Source organism: Aspergillus vadensis, assembly GCF_003184925.1.
Source record: "Aspergillus vadensis CBS 113365 unplaced genomic scaffold BO88scaffold_2, whole genome shotgun sequence".
Taxonomy (NCBI): domain Eukaryota; kingdom Fungi; phylum Ascomycota; class Eurotiomycetes; order Eurotiales; family Aspergillaceae; genus Aspergillus; species Aspergillus vadensis.
In genome coordinates this window covers 2,364,358-2,383,929 of record NW_020292040.1, presented here as the reverse complement: position 1 = coordinate 2,383,929, position 19,572 = coordinate 2,364,358, and the positions used below count along the sequence as shown (strand labels likewise).

General features: G+C 49.8%; 6 protein-coding genes across 6 annotated transcripts; 3 read left to right on the top strand and 3 right to left on the bottom strand.

The window, feature by feature from the left end:
* Positions 1-4,237: 4,237 nt before the first annotated feature.
* Positions 4,238-8,248, top strand: BO88DRAFT_441086 (MFS myo-inositol transporter; the record flags this gene model as incomplete). The annotated part of the gene is made up of 8 exons (XM_025709849.1): positions 4,238-4,434; positions 4,527-4,823; positions 4,920-5,017; positions 5,117-6,054; positions 6,783-7,223; positions 7,276-7,570; positions 7,634-7,728; positions 7,787-8,248. 8 exons carry the CDS (start codon positions 4,238-4,240, stop codon positions 8,246-8,248), a joined length of 2,823 nt encoding a protein of 940 aa, XP_025567802.1.
* Positions 8,182-9,808, bottom strand: sec13 (GTPase-activating protein SEC13). Its single transcript, XM_025705880.1, has 6 exons — positions 9,681-9,808; positions 9,565-9,606; positions 9,359-9,474; positions 9,260-9,290; positions 8,780-9,189; positions 8,182-8,711 (listed from the first exon to the last, which is right to left on the bottom strand). Exons 1-6 carry the CDS (start codon positions 9,681-9,683, stop codon positions 8,387-8,389), a joined length of 927 nt encoding a protein of 308 aa, XP_025567801.1. The 5' UTR covers positions 9,684-9,808; the 3' UTR covers positions 8,182-8,386.
* A 413-nt stretch (positions 9,809-10,221) lies between these two features.
* pex20 lies at positions 10,222-11,193 on the top strand (the record flags this gene model as incomplete). The annotated part of the gene is made up of 2 exons (XM_025710525.1): positions 10,222-10,335; positions 10,390-11,193. The coding sequence occupies 2 exons, from the start codon at positions 10,222-10,224 to the stop codon at positions 11,191-11,193; spliced, it is 918 nt and encodes a 305-aa protein (XP_025567800.1).
* A 529-nt stretch (positions 11,194-11,722) lies between these two features.
* Positions 11,723-13,085, top strand: BO88DRAFT_468759 (uncharacterized protein; the record flags this gene model as incomplete). Its single annotated transcript, XM_025711576.1, has 2 exons — positions 11,723-12,925; positions 13,038-13,085. The coding sequence occupies exons 1-2, from the start codon at positions 12,107-12,109 to the stop codon at positions 13,083-13,085; spliced, it is 867 nt and encodes a 288-aa protein (XP_025567799.1). The 5' UTR covers positions 11,723-12,106.
* A 1,435-nt stretch (positions 13,086-14,520) lies between these two features.
* Positions 14,521-16,435, bottom strand: BO88DRAFT_411366 (putative RSC complex subunit Sfh1; the record flags this gene model as incomplete). Its single annotated transcript, XM_025708034.1, has 4 exons — positions 14,521-14,619; positions 14,675-14,759; positions 14,822-15,988; positions 16,092-16,435. The coding sequence occupies 4 exons, from the start codon at positions 16,433-16,435 to the stop codon at positions 14,521-14,523; spliced, it is 1,695 nt and encodes a 564-aa protein (XP_025567798.1).
* Positions 16,436-16,859: 424 nt separating this feature from the next.
* On the bottom strand, positions 16,860-19,468 carry BO88DRAFT_432322 (putative general stress response protein Whi2; the record flags this gene model as incomplete). The annotated part of the gene is made up of 7 exons (XM_025709355.1): positions 16,860-17,345; positions 17,400-17,664; positions 17,738-18,090; positions 18,187-18,322; positions 18,385-18,421; positions 18,492-19,056; positions 19,373-19,468. 7 exons carry the CDS (start codon positions 19,466-19,468, stop codon positions 17,325-17,327), a joined length of 1,473 nt encoding a protein of 490 aa, XP_025567797.1. The 3' UTR covers positions 16,860-17,324.
* Positions 19,469-19,572: the final 104 nt, after the last annotated feature.

Sequence of the window (19,572 nt, the reverse complement as noted above, 5' to 3'; positions counted from 1 at the left end):
TTTTCTCATGATGCAATCAGACCGCAACTGGCGTCCGAGCCTAGTACCGATGAGGAACGCTGATTCCGTCCAAGTCATGAAAACAATGGGTCCCTTTTATAACGCGGCTAAGCCATCATGCCCATCCCCACTTTTTCACTGAAAGTAGCTTTCGGCTGGCTGGCTGACTGACTGACTGGCAAAAGTCACCCTCATGACAATAATAATAAGAAATATTAATACTATTAATTTTCTCAGATAGCACGGGGCCCCGGGCTCGTATCCCTAGCTACTGCTATCTAGATAGTCTCTTACTTACGTTCTTTGCTTGGCTTACCGAGCGAGCTATTCAAGGGAGCGAAGGAGGAGGCGATCTAGGCTGGCGATCTCTGGAACAACCATCGGCAGAACATCTGGTTCCTGAGCTTTCATAAACCGGCCGGTTCCAAGGCACGGGGCCGAGAGGAACAAGCGGGATGCTACCCAGGGTAGACTTTCTCAGTCCTTGCCTCTTTTAGCGCTTCCAATCCATTGTTTTTACCCATCTTTATCCATCCAAGTTCCCGATGTGATTAAGAAAAAAAGAAAAAAAGAAAATAAAATCCCCTTCATTCCTCCTTGCTGACCCTCTTTTCCCTTCCGCCTGTCCCCAGGATGACGACACTGAAGTCTGAAGACTCCAACTCTCCAAGGAAAATTTATCTAGCCCACTACGGTCGCATTTATTTTCCGAGAAAGGCCGAGAGCTCACGGCTTTTCATTTCCCAAATGTACCGTGTGCAAAAATATTCTTCGAGCGTTGCGATCTGTAAGCAAGATGTCATGTAGTAAGGGAAGCCAGCCAATTTCTGAGTCCAACCATCTGTATCGGACTTTCTCTCGGTCACATGTGTCAAAACTGGCAGGCCAACGGTGTATAGTAAGCTTATCTCATCGAGCACAAAGGCCGATCGCGATGATAGATCCAATTTCTCGGAGCGGAACGTGGACTGCGAGCGTCGAGCTTCCAAGGGCACAATTTCTTCCGGCCGATTGCCGGCCGGGCTAGAGCCTTGAGGTCTCCATTTTTAATTATTTGTTGTTAGGTCAAGGCTTTGTTTGTTGTATCGCTATTGTTACCTAGGCCCTGGGCCTGTTTACGCAAGACAGATAGTAGTTCCGTTCAGTGCTAATCACTCCTATGATTCCGATCGAACCACAGGAGTCCGATCCGTAGCTGCGAGCATTCCGTGCCCCTGTGCACACTATCCACCATCCATTGATTAGCCTTGCCTATCTGCTCCTGTTGCAGGCTTCGTTCAGAAAGAGTGCTTTCCGGTACCTCCAGCTGTGCTGATCGATTTTCTTGGCGTTCGCTGCTACTGATTCATTCTCAACTGTCACCCGGACGGCCTTATTATAATCTGCCAAAAGCTGGTCTCCATGTTTCAGATTCTGATCCTGGCCCCATTGGATAAGAAAGAGAAAGACTATCCTTGCTGACTGCAACCCCTTCCTTCGGTGGGTGTGAAACCATCAGAAGCAGGAACACCCGCCAGCCCTTGCCTCCAGAAATACGGCACTTTACTGATGGGATAGTCTCCTAGGTGACACTGAGGGGCAAGTCCATGCATCTATGCAGGCATAACCCTGTCCCAATGATATCCTCATCATTGGGCCCCTAGGATTGGAGTGCAAAGTGCGCTGCGGTGCGACTGACCTATCCAGATTTAGCACACTTTGTGGACGAGATGTGCCGCTCGCTCCGTTGATTGGCGAAACTAGCCAGGGTTGCACGGCCCCATGAACAGCTGTCCTGCCTCCTGACGCGCGATCTTGGGGAGCTAAACCCGATAATCCTTGCAAGGTCCTGTCGTTGGACGTTGTTCACTCTCGCCAGTCGTCACAAACCAACCATCTTCGGACAGGACCCGGGTACTCCGCAAGTGTCTCGCACTCGCAGTTGTGCCAATTGAAGCCCCTCTCCCCTCCTCGCCGGGGCAACCATGAGTGACCAAATCAAATGGCTCCTGAAGCTTGCTCAATTTGGTTGTGCGATGTTGCTTACTGCAGGTGATCAGCCAGAGAAATCTAATGTTGATGGGTTAACATAGCATCCTGGCCTGTAGATACACCGGTATGGCAATCTACCACGCACATATTCGAGTGCTAGCTACTGTCTATATGCACATTATCCCGGCTATTTTCCTGCTGCATTCGGGCTAACCTCTCAAGGCCTGCGCTTACCGAGAGGGAGGAACGTGAGCTGGCAATGTTGATGCTCCTTCACCGACTACGCGGGGCCTACCGAGGCGTGACCCAAAAACCGGGGCGGTAAGCTAAACACGATGATATAATCATGAACTTTGTACCAACAAAGATGGGGCGCAAGATACTGGAGCCAATGAAATCATACATTCGACCTGTTGGATCGCAACGAGCTGGTACCCGCCACCTGGATACCTAGTGGGAAAAAAGACGAGTCAAAAGATTATGTCACTGTACTCTAGACCACCATATCTTGGCTTTGCGAGGCAATAGGGTCCAAGCAGTCATGCAAAGGAGCATTGATAGCTGGAACAGAAGATCAGAGGCTTCGTAGGATTACCTTCACTCGTTCGCTATGAATAAGAACCAGGCGCTACTAGCAGCATCTGAGCATTGCAGCAAGAGATATCGTGATTCTGAAGGGACCGTGGTACCTAAAGTTGTGGAACACTGGAAGATGATGCATTGCAGGGGAACCAGGATCATGAGTACAGTGATGGATCGGCTAGGCGTTGTTGGTAGATGCTCAATCACAGGACACTATATGAATACTTCGAATCAATTGCCCGGTGAGCATGTATCGAAGCTACTCGACCAAAACCAACGTATTATGGCAGCTTGAGCCCAGCTTGCACTATCTTTCAAAGAGCAGAAATTCATACCCCCTGATTACCAAGTTATTATATCGCCCCAGACTTCCTGGCTCAACTATCATCGCTGAAGCCTAATTGGACCTTCGAGGCACTAACCAGTAGACTAAACACATACCTAGCTGTGCCTCGTTTCTAACTCGGACCATAATGATATGGAGATATAGACCGTGGGTATTTCGGAGCTGTCTATCCATGGGCCTGCCAATCGAGAGTACCCATAGCATCTCTTACTACTACATGCATCGTGATAATGACCGATATATGCATCCTGTCATTGTTTGGGGGTTGTGAGGCCGATAGCTTCGACAAGCGGGATATCTATAGATAGTAAGAAGCTCTTCAGAGCCTTGATGAGAGTGTGCCATATCTGATTATTATTCGGGCCTTATCCACTTCCAGCTTTTGCCATCATGAGAGGAGTCTCTCGCTCAGGCATAACACCTTCAATGTCAGTGATATAGCAAGACAACCTTGCCCAGATGCATAGCTACTGGGCAGCAGGAGATACTAAGGACACTGAGAGAGTGAGGTAGGTGGCCTGGCGTGAAGCAGAAAATTTGGATTTTGTGAGATGGGTGTTTGTCTTGGTTTCATTGTGTCCTGCCAATCTATTGTATACCGTTCTACAGAAGACCAACCACAGGAGCATACCGCGCTTCGTAAGCAAGACATTATCCTGGTTATTGTACTCTTAGCTAAAATATTGCGGCATTGATATACTCAAGCTGCATCATTCAAGCTCATATAGGCATTGACTATGTCCTGATAATGGCCTATAAGACTGTTAAATTGTAGATTCCTTGACCATACGAGTCTCTGCGTATGAGATGGGTACTGTTTGGCTTTGTATGTGCGAGGGATATTGATCGGTAGGCTTTAAGCTGCGCTTTGGTTAATCAACATGCGCGGGATATGTTCACATGTACTCCATGTCGTGGCAAATGAATTCCAGCAATCTGATATGGGACTGCTCGTGAGGAATAATGACAATCTTACCGGGTCGCCCAACAGTATAACCATCAGAGATAGCATAGGAACGCTTTGAACCATTGGCCTGAAGAATCTATAAAATCCAAGAAAGTGTCCCCTTCTTTACAATGATGTTGTATCCAGATCCATGGCTGCGCCACTGTTGAGTATGGGGGGCGGTGGGTCGCGTGAGCTGTCAGCCTTATTATGTAAAAAGTGTCTACCCCGTGCCTGAGCTAAACCCGCAACCACTTCTCCAGATTCCAGAACCCCCTTTCCCGAACAATCTAGTATACCCCAGATATAGGGTATACTTGGAAGCTCGAGTCATACCCGTGTCTGGAATGGCTGATATAGATACCCATATAGAACCTATACAACCTTAAGCCATGAATCGCAGGGACGAGAATGAGCCGTCTGACCCCAATGCTCCCTTGCTCCCTTCCGAGCCCCGGATAGACCAGGAACCCCAATATGAAGGTCGCAATGGGCCGAAACCTACTACCGACTTGGAACAAACAAACGGGTGGTTCATTTACGCTCTGACCTTCTCCGCTGGCATAAGTGGGTTGTTATTTGGTTACGAGTAGGTCCAATCTGGATAGCCTTCCCATCGACGACAACTCCAAGTAGAGAGTTGATTGCTGTCCTCCGTTATACTGACACTGCTATCTGAAGCACAGGTGTCATTTCCGCAACCTTAGTCTCGATCGGGTCCGACCTCTCTAACCATCCTCTAACGACATTGGACAAGAGTCTCGTAACGTCCTGCACCAGCCTGTTCGCTTTGATTGCCAGTCCGCTAGCGGGAATCCTGGCAGATAAGTTCGGTCGCAGAAAAGTCATTCTCGTTGCAGACGTGCTTTTCACGCTCGGCGCTTTCATACAGGCTGTCACAAGTGCAGTATGGGGCATGATAATTGGAAGAAGCATTGTTGGCCTGGCTGTTGGTGGAGCTAGTCTGGTGACTCCATTGTATGTTCAGTCCTTGCTAGTCCTTGCTAAAGGGATCCCCCCCAAGGAGTCCAATAAGAGAGAATAAAGTTGACCATTTGTCTAACATATCAACAGATACATCTCCGAGTTGGCGCCTTCCCATGCTAGAGGAAGGCTTGTGACGATACTGAGTCTCTTCATTACAGGCGGACAAGTCGTTGCTTATATCATCGGTTGGTTATTTTCCTCTGTATCTGGAGGCTGGCGCTATATTGTTGGCATTGGAATGCTCCCAGCAATCTTTCAATTCTTCATAGTCTTGGCTCTTCCAGAAACCCCTCGTTGGCTGGTCCAGGCAGGGTTCGAAGAAAAAGCTACGAAAGTCCTCTCCCGGGTCTATGGGAGCCATCCCGGCAGTGGCCTCATGGCCAAGCAAGTTATGCGTGATATCCAGCAAGAAGTGGCCGAGGAGGAGGAAGAGTTGACTCAAACTAATAAGCCCTCAACAGGAAACTGGCAGTGGCTGACGAACGTTACGCAGTGTGCTCGCCACTTAGTCCTCGTCGGTGGTAATCGGAGGGCGTTGATCATAGCGGTTATGCTGCAAGCCACACAACAACTGTGTGGATTCAATAGCCTCATGTATTTCTCAGCGACAATTTTCTCCATGTTGTCATTCTCGTCCCCAACTCTAGTGTCATTGTCAGTGGCGTTGACCAACTTCTTCTTCACCTTACTCGCATTTGCCTATATCGATAGGATTGGCCGGCGCCGCATTCTTCTGTACTCAGTGCCAGTGATGGCTCTCTCCCTCATTGCTTGCGCTTTTACGTTCGGCTCAGTCGAGATGCCAAACCCCGAGTCGAGAGTACGGGCAGAAGATGCCACAAGTGATAGCGCTTTCCTCCCTGTTGTTATCCTGATATGTCTCACCGTTTATGTGGGAGCTTATGCTTTCGGACTTGGAAACGTGCCTTGGCAGCAATCAGAGCTTTTCCCCTTGAATGTACGCTCCCTGGGATCAGCCTTGGCTACCGCAACGAATTGGGGCTCAAATTTTGTTGTCGGTCTAACTTTCCTGCCTATGATGGAATGGCTCTCTCCTGGATGGACATTCGCGGCCTATGCGGCCGTATGCGTGTTCGGTTGGTTTGGTATTTACGCTATCTATCCCGAGATGAGCGGGCTTCGCTTGGAGGAAGTCAAGGAACTTTTATCAGATGGCTGGGGTGTTCAGGAAAGCCTTAGAAGACGTCGTGGTCGTCCTGGCGTGAACTAAGTGGCTGGCTTCAGCTCATACATGACCCGCGTGCGGAATTTATAGACATTTTTATCAACGAGCGTTTAAAACTTTATGTTTGGATTTAGATTGAAGGGTTATTTATGCATTACTTGGCCTATAGAAGCGCACATCTTGCAAGGAGGAAAGGAGTGCATACATGCAAGGTCTACCGTAGTGAGGTCAAATTGACAGAGCAAAATCCCCTGTCTCGAATGTGCTGCATATACTACTTCACTTCGAATAGAGCTATATCACTCTGGGTTGGCATGTAGCAGTACCATCATCCAAGCGAGCATAAACTGGTCATTGTACTGAGGTTTGAAACATAATCTCGTGACATAAGAGCTGCCTGTCATATAATTGCACACAGGCTCGCTCTTCTTTCAATCCCTCCTCACTCTCGGTCTTTATGGGAGCTATATACATTAAGCACAGCGGCCTTCTCTGGCTCTTCGTATACATCCGCGGAGGAAAGTGTAAATCCATCATCATAAGCATCTTCCTGCGTGGCTCGAGAACATAAGGCAAGCGGCTTTTCACTACCTTATAGCCTCTGATAGGCATTCTCAGTTACAAAGAAGCATAACGAAGATGAGCTCCCAAATACCGACCACTGCGGAAAATTGCTCTCGTTATTCCCTTTTTCGCTTGCCCACAGAGGTGACAGTTCCTGCTATAACCAATGAATATGATTGCACTGCTAAGGTTGTCCATAGATCATTCAGTATATTGCTTACTTGCTACCTCGCGACATCGATATGGTAAATTTCGCCCAATGCTGTCCTTGGCTAGCAGCAAAAACACTCCCGGGTCATTCTTCCATCTGGCGTAGCCGCTTCATTGATATTTACGACGTTACTCGACATTATGCTTCTGAAGAAGTCAAAGTTGAGTATCAAATTCGAGCCATTGTCCTCTCACAATCCATCAGTTTCAAATTCGGCCAAAAGGAGGCGCAGACTCTCTGGCTGGAAGTCCTACGAGATCTGCTACGTGAATCATACTGTCTTCTGGAATCCAACGGGCCATTCACTTCTAAGAACCACCAAAAGATTCGAGACATACTCTCTAGCTCTGAATTTCTAAACAGGCCCGTTAGTGGTTACAGTCAGAAGGATGCAGGCCTGCCTTCCGATCTCTTCTGTGCAACCCAGTTGGTAAGCACTACAGATTTCATGTATGAGAGAGCGTATAAACTGACTCTGACAGTGCCTGACCGGTTTAGCTCTGGATCCTCTAATGTCTGTTCAGTGTCTGAGGACAGACTATGACGTTGGCGTCGTATATGGTTACAGGGCTGAGAACAGCAGACTGATTGTGCATGAAAACAAGCTCGACCTGAAGAAGCTACTTCACATACGCAACTTCTGGCTTCGTCATCTTCTCTGCCCGACTGAAGCGACCTTTCACGCTTCTTATATTAATCTGGCTCCATGCTACAAGCCCAGATCATGGGGTGAGCTTGCGCCTTCGGATGACGATTTGCCATGGATGGGTTATGCATGTCAGTCACTCACCTGTTATTTCACCATACCATGAAGAAAAGCGAGCGTTAAATTGTGTGTAGCATGCGTCCACCCATACCCGAGATCTCTGAAGATCCTCGAGGATCGCCAGACATGCGCGGATCTGGATACTAATTGTGCACAAGTCCGGTTTCAGGTGATTGCACGAAAGCTCAAGGGATATGAACCCAGCTGATCCAATGCCTGCTGTGTAGTCTCTTCTAGTGAAACCCGATCCCAACCCCTTGAACTGGCCACCTATACTTCAATCAGTAGTTCCTCTTGATCCTCTGAACTTCGACCGATCATATTTCCGTGGAATACGGAGGACACCTGATTACGTCGATCAGCCCCCAGATCTGGTGCGAGGGTTCTGTGAACCAATTGCCGATTTTCAGGGGGGCTTCTCTGGCTGGCGTCGCATTTGCTTCGTGATATATCAATGGGATCAAGAGCAGCTGCCCGTTCCGCCTGCTCATAATGGCATAGAGCCCGCTTTGGATGGGAACGCATGGTTCTTCGAGGCAAAATGGCCGCCACCGGACTTTGAGTCTGATTTTTACTTGGTACAGGTTTACGAGGGCGTGATCCTACCGGAAGGTAGAATAATGATCGGAATTTGGATAGATCTGCTGGAGACGCTGGACAAGGGTCCGTTTATCTTCTGGAAACGATGATGTTTTGCCTGTTTTTGAGCTCGTTTTTGATTTTTGACAACGTCGGGGTCGGTTGAAATACATGGCAGGAACCCAATTTATCCGTTATCACACATGAGATATGAAAGTTGAAACTTAAGGAAAATGAAAATCTGAAGCCTACTCCTCGATATCCTTTACCTTCTCCCATTGTCCCTTGAGGTTTTCCTTCCACAAGCTGACCTTGTTATCGCCACCGCTCACAGCAAGGATGTTTCCACTAGGGCTCCAGCTGACGCGCCAAAGGACAGTGTCGAAATCAAGTTGCTGGCTGGTCCATTGGCCAGGGTTTGACGCATCGGAAGTCCAGATCCGGACCGTCTTGTCTTGAGAGGCAGAGGCGATGTAGGACTTGGAAAGTACGCTAGGCGACCAGGCGACATCCCGGACCCAGTCGGAGTGGCCTTCCAGAGTCTGCGTGTTGTTGTAGGTCTTGGTTTCCGGGCTGCAGAAGAGTAAGGGTCAGCTTAGTTCATGTTAAAGCACTGTAGCGTAGCGGCTCATGGTGCATACTTGTAGTCCCAGATCTTCAGCAGGTTGTCGCTTCCACCAGTGACGAATCTCCGCTGCTGGCCTGGTCCGGGGTTGGAGCTGATCAAGCTGCCAGGGGCGGCGGCAGGTGCCCAGCTGATAGAGTTCACACCCATACCGTGGGCGTGGAAGATCTGGTGAGTCCAGCTGTTGTCACGGAATTCGAGAACGCTAACATGTCCGTCTGAGGAGGCGCAAGCCAGGAGACAGCCACTCTCATGCGGAGCCCAGGATACCATGTTCACTGAAGCGGTGTGTAGAGAAAAGTCGAACACCTTCGTCCAAGCGCCGCCAGCGACGGGTGACGTGGCGTTCTGGTGTTGTTCGCGCCAGATGAGCACCTTCCCATCGTACGAAGAGGAAGCGAGGATAGTTCCGAACTTAGGGTGCGCCTAGAGAAGTCCAGAGTCAGATAGATAGTTCAATAGGACAGTTTTGACAAAGAATGCCATTATGACGTACCCAAGCCACACACCACACAGCTCCTTCATGTCTGTTCACACACGGCCGGAGGTTAGAATCGATGGCGCGTAAGATGACCAGGGAGTTCTGGATCCTCACCCCTTCAATGTCTCAATCAATCGATGTGTCTCTCCCTCAATTTCGAAGATCTTTATCGTTTTGTCCGATGAACATGTTGCCAATCTGCGGCCGTAGTAGTCCAGGCCGGCATCGTGCTATGCGCTGCGGTCAGTTTCATGGACCACACGGGAATGGACGAAACCATTGTCACGATGGCGTAGGAGGGCTTGTCTCGGTTCACGTACAATCATCTCGTCGTGTCCGGAATTGGAGATTACTTGAGCAGCCTAGTTACCTGGACGTTAGCAATGTTCATGGGCAAATCGCCTGAGACCATTGAGGGGGAGGTTGGGGGACACACCATATTGATCAACTTTTTGCTCGGAATTAAGATCGACTCTATAGGGTAAACAGGGACGTAAGCTCGTGGGTGGCCCTGCCGGGGAGTATTAGGGGGGTTCTTGGGGGGTAAGAAGGCGGTGGTGGAGGGCCGAATCAACACGCAACAGGAGAAGCAGCAGCAAAACACCGCCAGCTTGTCCGTTTCGCAAGTCAGCCGCAGCCCGATCTTATCTTATCGGCTCAGTCAGCCATCTCCAGTCATGCTCATATACACGTGATCCGGGGGCCTCGGTAGTCCTCGGTCGCTCTGCCCCGCGGCCTGTTCTCTGGTCTGGTCTCCTTGGCTGTTGCTACTCTTCCTTACTTGCCTTTGCCTCCTCTCATTCTCTTCTTGTCTTCTGTTGGACTCACTTCTTTGCTCGCTCTTGTATATACATCCTGCATTCCTAAAGACTACTATCAGTTGCCTGTTCACTACACTTATTGTATATCCTGTTCTCCTCAACACAGCAATCCGACACGCTTCATCCTCTCCGCTCGCGTTCAACCTATTCGGCACCATGAGTGATGCTCTGTGTGGTCCCTCGAATGCGCTGCAGAACTTCCAAAAGCATGCATCTGTTGATCGTACCCTCCAGCAAGATAGAATCATTTCTCGACAATCGCCTTCTCAAGTGAGTCTCTCGCCGTGAGCGTGTTTAACTGAATTGTACTCATGTAATTACTAGGGGTTTCGATCTCAAAATCCAAGCCATGGGGTTCTTGATCCCGAATTTGCCGCATTCGAGTCCGGTCTAGCAGGAGCGCCCCTTCCCGATGTACAGCATGCCGGTCCTTTCGTTCCTCCCTCTCATCATTTCCCCGTATCACGCCCGGCAGAATCGTCAAACTGGGCGGCAGACTTTCAGAATATGCATATATCGGGACCTTCGCATTCTCTCCATCAAACATCAGGACCATCTGTAGCGCCTATGGCAGCCATGTCACACCAGGGTTGGCAGAACGAGTTCGCTCAGCAGCAACAACCCTCTTTCCAGCAGCATCAGCCACATGTTCAAGGGCTTCAGCCATCCTTTGCACCTCGCTTCCCTATGACGGGTACTGCTTTCCCCCCTGCGCAAGCCACCGCAGCAAACCAGCAACCGATGGCCGACACATTCGATGAATCGGCGTTTGAAGCTGCATTTGAGCAGGCGCGGGCAGACATGATGTCGCAGGAAACCGAGACTACACCTGTCCACGCCGAGGAAGTCGTGGAAGAGACAAATCATGTTACGGCTGAAAGCACGGAAGAGAAGATCAAGATCGGATCGGATACCATTCCCCAGACAGAAAAGAATGATCAACAGGCACGAGTGAATGATGCGGACGAGCTCGCCCGAACTGCGGGGCAGCTTCTAGACAGTGTCAAGCATGATCAAAGCCAGAAGTTCAAAGAAAGCAACTTTCTTGCTTTGATGCGCCGCATTCGCGACCGTGAGGTCCAAATCGAGGGGGATGAATTTCGCGAAGTCAGTACCAGCAGTCCGTGAAATGAAATCAAATTCGGCTGGCGTGGAACGAACGCTGGTATAATCAAGTCTTTGCGCGCCGGCCTTTGTTTCTGCTAATCAGTATCTAGATTCCGCATCCACTGCACCCAGGCGGCAAATATTATCCGGAACGTTGGAAAGAACGGCAAGGGCAGATAGTAGGAGATACGGACCATCATGCCCGCGGAGACGCTACACCCAACACTACGAGTAAGTTTGTGACGTGCCAAGCGGCCCATTACTACTTCGCTCCATGGGTCAGGATGATAGGCTGGAAAAGCTAACCGGGCTTCACCGAATAGGCGCCATGCATGGGATTTCGTCTAAAGGAAACTCCACCTCAATAAGTGGAAATCATCCGGAAAGCTCACCTGGTGGCTTCGGCCCTAGCGGTGATTACTCTGTACACGGGGAATGGCATCATGGGGACCGCTGGGCTTAAAGTAATCATTTGAATTTCCAATTCAGTTCTTGGGGCAGTTCTTGGGGCTAGGAAAGGGAATGTATCGGACTAGCCGGTTGAATTAGGGTCTGTCGGGATCACGCAAGTGCCGAGCAGTCCTTGTTGGTTAGAAGTGTCAGACTCTAATCCGTCAGAATTGGCTGTGTCTATTCAGATGCTCTATTCATCCTTTGAAACTCCGGGGTGGCACCGCACAGGGACCCTTGTTTTCTCTGAATCGACACGTGACCCTATTCCGCCTATTGGTGGAGGAGAACAATATCACAGCCAGAGCACGTCAATTCGAGACGTTCGAGACGCAGGTGGCATTGTTGTGAGACAATGTTGACCACTACGGGCTGTGTGATGCACTCCTAAGCCATTCTGGCGCAATAGAGTGTCGCTTTCGCCTGCTAGTGGATGGTGTCGAGAGACAGTTGGTTTAATGATGCATCCTTGTTACCTGGATAGATGTTTTGTGATGACGTTTATTTATGTCAATTGCATGCTATTGTTCTTAGCGACAGTGACCAATCCCAACCAAATATTCATTTCACCCATCCTTTCATCCTGTCATCCTGTTCTTTTAAGTCCGATCTCCTTTCCGTAGGACAGTCTTTCGTTGCCACAGTGCATCTCATCTATACCAATCTTTGCATTCTTCTCTATGACTTCTGGCGCTTATCAGACCGAATTCTACTCACAATGCTTCCACCATCTGAATCCATCCTCCACCAATTCCACAAATTAGCCGATTCACAAGATGATTCCGGCCAGACAAACACGATTACACCGCCACCTCCGTACTCTCCTTCCGCTCACAATCCCCCAAAAGAATTTGAAGCCGAGTATGCTGCCTCTCGTGGAGAGACAGACCAAAACAGCCTCATAACCATCCACATCGACGCATCAATGAGCATTCAGGGCAACGCAAACAGCATCATCCTCCCATCAGTGACAGCTCCAGCTCCAGCCCTCAATCCCCAGGCATCACCCGCTCCCTCCACCTCCACCGTCCCGCAATCACCCCCATACCAGCGCCGTACCAAATTAACAGACATGGCCACATCCATCATTACTGCCTTGCATCGTACGGGTCATCTCAATTCCACCGACAACTCCGGTGCAGCAGCAGAAAATGCAAATGCATCACCATCACCTTCTATTACGCTGAATATCAACACTGGGATCAAAATCCTGGGAAGTGGGAATGTAATCTGTGTGGGAATGGGTGGACAGCAGAGAGGAATGGGCATGAATGTGCTAAGGAGGAAGAGGAGGGCTTCTTCTGTAAGTTCTAATATTCTTTTCTTCCCTTAAATTGTTCTCGCTTGGTTTATGCTTGGGAACTGGTGTTTGGGTTGTGGGCTTATGGCTAATTATTTTGATTTCTGGGACGAAGGAACCGCCGGATGTAGCTACTACTGCTGCTGCTAAGAGGGCGCGGTAGTGTGCTTATCTGCTTCTCTTCTCAGGCGCGTTGTTTGTTATCGATTGGGTAGGGCAATCGATGTAAATGGTGGCCTTTTCGGTCTCTTTTTCTTTTCTCTGTGCTTCTGTGTACTCTTTCATCTTCTTTTTGCCTCTTTGATATTTGTGTCTTGTTTGTGTTTTCATCTGGTGCTGTTTACTTGCTTTCTCTTATCTCTTCTTCTTGATGGATTGGATAATGCTATGTGGGAATAGGACATAAAATACGACTGGCTGGTGGGGGACGTAATGGAATGGATTGAAATATAATAGCTAGGATGGAGAGCAATTTCTTTCCGGGTTAGTTTGTTAGTTCTAGTTTACTAGTTTAGATTGCCTGTGGTTATCGAATAGAATATCATCATGTTCGTGTGTTTTTAAGGTGGTTTGCATTGCGTGTGGTCTTGTTCATACTATGATTAGTAGGATGATGGTTTAACCGAGCACCTCTAGTAAGATGTATGTATATATATATATAGTGCTAAGTCGTCAACGACCAACCTCAGCTGCCTCAAATGATGTTCCCTAGCATGACGTTACAGAACAATACAGTCAATAGTAACTTGTTCAAGACGAGTAACTTTCCAGGCATATAAACTCTCTTCGCATCTTCTGCTATGACGCCGAAACTATCATACAGCACATCAATCGATAACAAGACTACTGAGGTAGCTACCACATGAAAGTCCAGTTTGATCGCCCACACAAAGAGGACAATAAAACCAGAATAGGCAGGAATACCATACATACTTCAAAAAGAGAAAGAAAAAAAAAACAGAAAAGTGCCCACCAGATCCTCGTAACGTAGTATACCAGCCCAAACATACCCACACCATACTGAAGCAAAAGTAGGATTGATCACCGAATATTTTAGAGTCCCTACAAACCCAACCAAAGATGATGGCGAATGAAATAAAAGTGGCCCGAACCTATCGCCAAAGAAGCAAGGGTAGGTACCAGTCCATCAAGAAGAACATATTAGGGAGAGTAAGAAAGTAAAAAGCAAAAGGCAATGAAAAAGTAGTTAAGAAGGTTGAAAGTATGGAAACAATGAGAAACGCCTGCCCCAACTATAGAATAGAGGTTCATTAGAGATATCATCAATCAGATAGTACATTGACTGGGGGTGTGTGATGTGCTTGTTTCGGCACGGGGAAAACACAAGGCAGGCTGGTGGGAGATTGGGGGCCTTTTTCGACGAGGATTCATCACGTCAGGGATACTTCGTAGGATATGTCACGAAATAGCCGGCCTGTGGAGAGAAAGAAACAACATGGAATCAGACTCTAGCTCTGACCCCTGCTTGAGGTATCGTAGCAGGGAGAGGAATCGATCTCACCTCTGCCGTATAGGTACAGAGCGTAGAGCCGGGGGTCAAAGAGAAATATCTACGCTTATGCAATACACCAAGTCTACTACCGGCCGATCGGCATATCGTGACGGTGTAGATCTCTGGACCACTCTGGAGCCACCTTGTCTCGTTCGTACAAAAGACCGCAGTTGTGGCAGAGTGTCTGTCGCAGTTAAGTCAGCAAGTACTTAGTTAGAGATGGGGCATATAGATCTTACTCTTGGGCCTGCCGGGCCATCTCGTACGGCCCAAACCGCCGTACCCCAGACCATGCAGTTGGTGCACCTCCAAGTTTGTCGCTCCCTATCAAACAAATAAGGTGGTCAGTATGTGCACTATGAAGATATATGAAAGGTAGGACAAACCAGTCGGCAAGTGTACCGCCACCTCCACCATAGCCAGCTCCTGAACCAGTGTCCGGAGTCCCTCGTCCTCCAGGGGTTCCTCCTCGCCCCGAGGGACTCAAACTGCGGAATCGTCTCTTTCGTTTGCTCCGCTCGCCTCTTCCTAGCGGCGTTTCACTGTCGACGTCAAAGTAACCACTGCCCTGTCGGGAGGCGTCGGGCGTTATGCCTGCAGTGGAGGAGAATCTGGCCGTCTCTCGACGTAGACGACGAATTTGACGTTCGCGATCACCCTCACGCTTCTCGATTTCCTCCTTTGACAGTGTCTCCACTTTGGGTTCCCATTCGTCGCCCAGTCCCTCGGGATCGTAACGCCAGCCCGCCTCCGCGCCGTTGGCAGCTTGATTGTCGATCTCGTTACCATAACCACCCATGCCGCTGATAAGTCCACCACTTTCGCATACTTCTTTCTTTAATCTCAGAGCGGCTTCGTAAATGCCATGCGCAATGGCTCCGACCCATTCCCCACCCAGACCAAGGTCCGCACACGTAATCCTGGCAAACTCCTCTGCCATGCCTGGAGGGTGCAATAGAGACCATTCAAACTTGTCCGTGTAAAGTTTATTTTGCAAGTTGATATTCAAGTTGATCATGCACCGATACGCGTCGTCCGGGTTTAGTATGCTGTCGTTCACGAGAGGTTCTTTGGTCACCGTTACCTGGTTGGGTCTGCTGTCAGGTGTCGCGGCGTGGGTGGAAACAGGTGTAGCAGATACATCTCGTGACAGGCCAATCTGCGGAGCTGGGGGCTTCGGCTGTACGCTCTGGAATAACGGATGCAGGGCAACGCCGGCATATTCTTCCAATTGTTGACGGATCTGGTTGCTAATAGCCATCGTCATGGCCTGTGGATTCGGTAAATCCATATCGCGAACGAACCCTACGGCAAATTCTTCGGGAGTCGCAAGAGCCTCGTGAAGATTCCAAAGGAACGTGTCTTTGATGCGATAGGCAGGCAGCGCCTCCGGCCGTCTGTAGGCGGGCAAGGTAGGGTTGATGCTGGGATCGAGGACTGTTCGCGGCAAAGGGAATGGTTCTAAGGGTTGATGCGCTGGGACCTCCAGATCAATTCGGATAGGTATAAGGGTAAGAGGGAGCTGCGCTTGAATTTGCAGCTGATCGGCGCAACTGTGCGAAGGGAGAAGACTCCAAGTCAGTACCATAGCAAAAGCAGGAAGGTCGCAGAGATAAACTGGAAATCGCTTAAATAATCAGACTGGGTGGTACATACGCTGGTCGCAACATCCTCTTGATCATCCAATCGCGAAAGACCCCTTGGACCTCAACAGGGGCGTGGATCTCTTTCCCCAGCTTCTCCGCCAGCGGCACTTTGTCAAATGTTGACTCCTCCCGTCGAAGGCTCCTTAGCCCAGTTGGCCGCCGAGGTCCCTCGCTGTCTTCAAAGTCTTCATCATCGTAACCATCCTCCGCATAATTGATAGCGGCGGTTCCTCGCTTGGTCGTCCGTGAAGTCGGGCCTACTTGGCTAGGTGGGATGATCGGGGTGAGAAGCGCATTGCCATATTGGCGCACACGAGGCGGGTATGATGTGATGTAACCTCTGAGAGGGGACATGTTGGCCATTTAGCTGGTCAGGGACATGTCCCTTTCAGACACTGCGCAAGTCGGTCGGCGAACAGGGCCGCGTACAATCCGCTGGACGAAAGGGCTGACAGCAGAGGATCGAAACCGATGATTTCAAAGTATTATGGCCGAGGTATCGCTGCGCGGGTAGGAAGCGCCTGAAGCGAACAATTGCTGAGGGAAATCGCGGTTCAGGAATTGAGGCTGCGAAATGGGGATGGTGAACTGAAGCCAAAGCTGCTCTTTGACGGTGATCGCGGTCGAGCTCCGCCTTTTCTGCTCGTCGCGTTTTGCCAGAACTGCCGGCCTTTCCACGCTAGACCTCTTCCAGCCATCTGATCACGTGATGGACATCCAGGGCAAGCTTGTACAACCTTGGAGCTACAGAGTTCATCTTATGGCATTGAAATCTTGGGCGACTGCGATGTTATCCTCGTGTTATTTTGCGTATATTGTAGAGACACATTATATAAATTTCCAACTCGGCACAGGGTCTTTCACATTGTCAAAGCCCAGTAACAGGGTGGGCTAAGCGGCCAAAAAGGTTTAAGACAAAGCAGGACAGGAATGAAATTAGATGAAAATACAAATCAATGCATGGGGTCCGGCCAGCTAATGAAAACTATAAACAGGATTACACAGTACCCAATGATAATTGAATACGCCATCCCTCTTGTCTGTTAGGCTGCGGATGCAGACTCGGAATATAGGGGATATCATCAACTCCGCAAATGTGCACTGGGCAACGCAGGGAAAATAAAACAAAGAATAGGCTGCTAATAAAGCGACTCTAATATGCATCGACGAGGACGAAAGAAATCGCAGGATAACGGCGGAGACCAAAAAAGTCCATTGGTACGATATGACCGCCGCGAGAAGGCTATCGAAGCCCGATTACGCTCTGCAAATATTGGTTAGATTTTGGAATATATGATAGCAGTAAGGGCAAACTCACCATCTCTAGAGTCCATACTCTACGAATCCAAATTTTCACCTTGCCTTCAACTCCCTCCACATCGTCCAGCTCAACTCCTTCCCACCAGCATCTCCTGGCTGGTTTCCTCCAAAATAGAAGGAGCTTCTGAGCCATGCCAACTGCGTTGTTGTTCGATAGGTCGCCCCGGATGTCGGTACGCAGTTTGGCCAGAGCAAGGCTGCATATTACCGCCTTGTTAGGCTCTGGGGCCCGGTGGCCCCATCGGTCGTCACGATCAAACCCACTGCGATCAGTTAGACTCGAAAATCATTCTGTGTATCACCTTTTGGGATAATGAGTGGGGGTAGTCAACTCACCCTGCAGTAAGCATCTCTATGAGATGCTGCTCTGTCGAGCCGGCTTCGTCGCTCTTTCTCAGCCCAGAAAATATCCCGTCTTGTTTTAACAATGCTTTGGCAGCCGCGCGCTTGACCTCGATCATCTCCGCCTGGTCTATATCTGGGCGAGGTGGTATCGCATAGAAATCGAGATCCTCGCGCAACACTATGATACCGGCACGGTCCTGAAGCATATCCCTAGCAGTCCCTTGCATGGAATCGGGAGCAACGTCCAGGTCCGGAGAGGTCGATGCAGATGGTGATGATGATGGGATGGATTGAGCAACCGATCGGAAGAAGTCTAACATATATTGCAGAGACGCCGGGTCGTACTAAAAAGTGGGAAATAATGAGACGTGTCCTGGGCAAGGTATAGGGAGAACAGCGGCGGTGGAAGGTGAATAGTAGAGGAACGACTGTTAACTCACGTCGACCGGATAGATGTCGCCTTCATGGAAGGTACCCATGTGCCCGTCAGGGAGTAGACCGTTCGGAAAAAGTGACAAAAGGACAAACTCGGGGAGAGTCAGCAGCTCATCTCGGGAGAGGGTAAAGCGGGTTCCCCTGCGATTTGATTAGGAGGTCTGAGACTCTAGTTTAACTGAGGGCTGATAGAGGGTTCTCACCGGAGATCCAGAGTAATATGTTCATCTCCACCGATATCTAAGATCCATGCAAAGCAGTCAGCCAAGGAAAGGCCTTTCCTTGATGATATGGCAAATGGCTTTCGTACCTCCTAATGTATTGATCGGCGGCCCGCCGGTCTGCTGCACCTGCGTGATGATGCTCGACGCTCCTCCTGCTGCAGCCATCACGTATGTGAACGATTCGATAGGACTGGATCCTTCAGTATACGGCGGAGGAGGTTCTCCCTCTTCCGCAGATTTTCCTGACGATTCCGGCTTGGGGTCCCGGGAGAAAGACGCCTTGGTTTCAGCGACTAAGGACGAAGAAGGGCTCGGGTCGAGAGACTCTTCGTCGGGGGGAAGTGGAACGGAAGCTGGAGCGGAGGCAGATTCAGGTGGGGAGAAGGTAGCCTTCCCGCGATTGAATTCGGTCGCCGGAGCGAAGACAAGGGACGAAAAAGGGGGAGGGCGCGACGAAGTGAAACTAGAGGAAGAAGCCTCCGAGGATGGGGAATGCGGCGGCGGTGGTGCGGTATAGAAGTCGTCGTCCTCCTCCGCTACGGAGTCTGTGTACTGGTACGGCCGCGCCGTGGGAGGCGAGCCAGAAGAATTCGGTGACCACGACAAGGTGTCGGGAGTTGTAGACTGATGCTGAGAGAAGGCCGTCTTGTCCTTTGGTTTGCCTGAAGCTAGGTGAACCCCACTGAGAAGGGGCCTTGGCCGGAGTAAATCCAGACCCCGGGTTGCTCGAGTCGCTCAGGAGCCCTCCGTTGCGTTTCTAGAGACGCTCAAACATGGAACTTAAGGGGCAAGTTTAGTTGGTCCAAATCGGATTCTATCCTGAAGAGTACGACAGAACAACAAAGAGAAAAAGAAGAAGTAACAATGAGAATGCGACCGCAGCCAAGATGATAAGATGTTGAGACTGTGGGGGTGGAGGAGGTTAAAGGGAAGAGGAGAGAGAACGAGGATGAGACGAAGCGCTTACAGGGCACGAGAGAGCCTGGAATCCGCCGTTGCTAAAGGGAGGAGGAAAGAGGAGGCGGCGGCACTTGATCCACCGACTGCTCTCGACTGCGCACATTGGCTGATCGCTCCCGCCGCCGCTCCCTCCCAGCTTGATGCCCAGCAATCATTACCTGGCACTTATTATCTACGTGACGCACTGTCTACAAAAAGCTTGCTTCA